At 56.3% G+C, this 1642-nt stretch overlaps 1 protein-coding gene across 1 annotated transcript; it reads right to left on the bottom strand.

Annotated features, from left to right (window-relative positions):
* Positions 1-368: 368 nt before the first annotated feature.
* Positions 369-1622, bottom strand: LOC111649689 (synphilin-1-like). The gene has a single exon (XM_023399405.2). The coding sequence runs from the start codon at positions 1588-1590 to the stop codon at positions 595-597; it is 996 nt and encodes a 331-aa protein (XP_023255173.1). The 5' UTR covers positions 1591-1622; the 3' UTR covers positions 369-594.
* Between the last annotated feature and the right edge of the window lie 20 nt (positions 1623-1642).

Genomic DNA, 1642 nt, shown 5'->3' with positions numbered 1-1642 from the left:
AGGACGACAGGTCGTAAACACTCTGTTTACGAGACCCGCTCGGCTTGTAATCAGCTGATGTGACTGTTTCCAAAACAAACACAAGCCTCGGCGGCGTCAGCGTTTCCACCTCGACGCAGAAACACAAACTGAAGCTGAAGAGACAAAAAAAAAAACTCCAGTCTCGTCTCGTTGATCTGAAATCACGCGGGATTTCGTCACTTGAAGTTTTATTCTGTCTTTTATCGCTTCATTTAGTTTTCGTGTCGTGATGCGACGCATTTTCATTTCATATTCAAATGTATTTGTGTCGTGTTTTAATGACACTGTAAATTATATTAAATCATGTTTTTAAATATATTAATCTTCACGTCGCCTGATGGAGAAACTTTTTCTTTGGGTTCGGACTCGTGGAAACAGTTTGTGACGCTGGTTTATCTCTGCGACCACCGAGTGTCTGACGTCTCCCGTGTACGACCTGTTGCTATGACGCCGACAGGAAGTGGTTCGACTTTAAACACACGACATATTTAAAATCAGGTGACGGGTGATAAATTTCCCATGATCCCTGCCTCTTGCTGCTCGCTCTCTGCCCGTCAGGAGGCACTGGGGTGGTTAGACGTTACTGGTTTTGCTCTTGCTCTTGGCCCCCCCCGGGCTGCTCTTACTCTCCGACTTCCTGCCAGGTGAGTTCTGACAGGTGGGCAGTTTGACAGCAGAGCCCGATGGACCGCCACCCCCGCCGCCGCTGCTGCTGTTGTTGTTGTTGTGATTTGTGTTTCCGCTCAGCGTCTCCATGATGGAGCGGAACGTCCCAAACGGACGCTTGCTTTCCGAGCTTCCCGTTGGAGTCCTCTCCTTCCCATGATGCCCTTTGGTTGGCTCCGCCTCCTGACTGGAGCTTTTGTGGACCTGCTCGTCAAAGGTGACCCTCAGTTTGAGGTTCTGGGACGTCTTCCTGCGAGACGACGGGGACTTCAGGGCGCTCTTGGGGCTGGTGGCGACCTTCTGGCCGTTGGCGGCGTCGTGGAGGTCGCTGGAAGCGTCTGCCGTTTTGCCGTCTGCGGCCTCGGGGTCGCTGGAGGTGGGGGAGGGGTTATAACCGACGCCGTCGACCGACTTGGAGCCACTTACAGAAAACGCCTGCTTCTTCTCAGCTGAGGAAGAGGAAGAGGAGGAGGAGGAGGCGGGGAGGTGCTTTCTCATCATCAAATGGAGGTGGTTCGACACCGGATCCTCCTCTGTGATTGGCAGGTGGGACGGCCTATCAGGTCGCAGAGTGCTTGAGGGCGTGGCTCCTTGGTTCTTTCCTTCCTCTGGCGGGTAACCGTCTGAATCCGACTCGCTGAGGGAGCGCTGCATGATCTGCTTGAGTCTCGCCAGTTTGAGCTCTCTCCTCTCCACCAGCCCCGTCCTGCGGCCCCCGGGGGCCCCGGCGCCGCAGGGGCCCTCTCTGCTCAGGCCGCCCGACAGAGGCAGCCTCTCCCTGGGACACAGCGTCTCCGGCACGTCCTTCCCCAGCAGCTGCCGGAGCACAGAGTCCTGACCCACCCCTCCCTGACGGACCAGCCAGTGACCGTCACCCGGAGTCCCCTCCGCCGTCAGCATCATCTCTGGCCACGCCTCCACTGAGGGCTGATGGGAGCTGGAGTCCAGAGAGGGA

This window comes from Seriola lalandi, unplaced genomic scaffold (assembly GCF_002814215.2).
Source record: "Seriola lalandi dorsalis isolate HSWRI2012SDOR001 ecotype SW California unplaced genomic scaffold, Sedor1 jcf7180002051707, whole genome shotgun sequence".
NCBI lineage: Eukaryota > Metazoa > Chordata > Actinopteri > Carangiformes > Carangidae > Seriola > Seriola lalandi.
The sequence above is the reverse complement of the archived record's forward strand: the minus strand, read 5'-3'. Positions and strand labels throughout refer to the sequence as shown.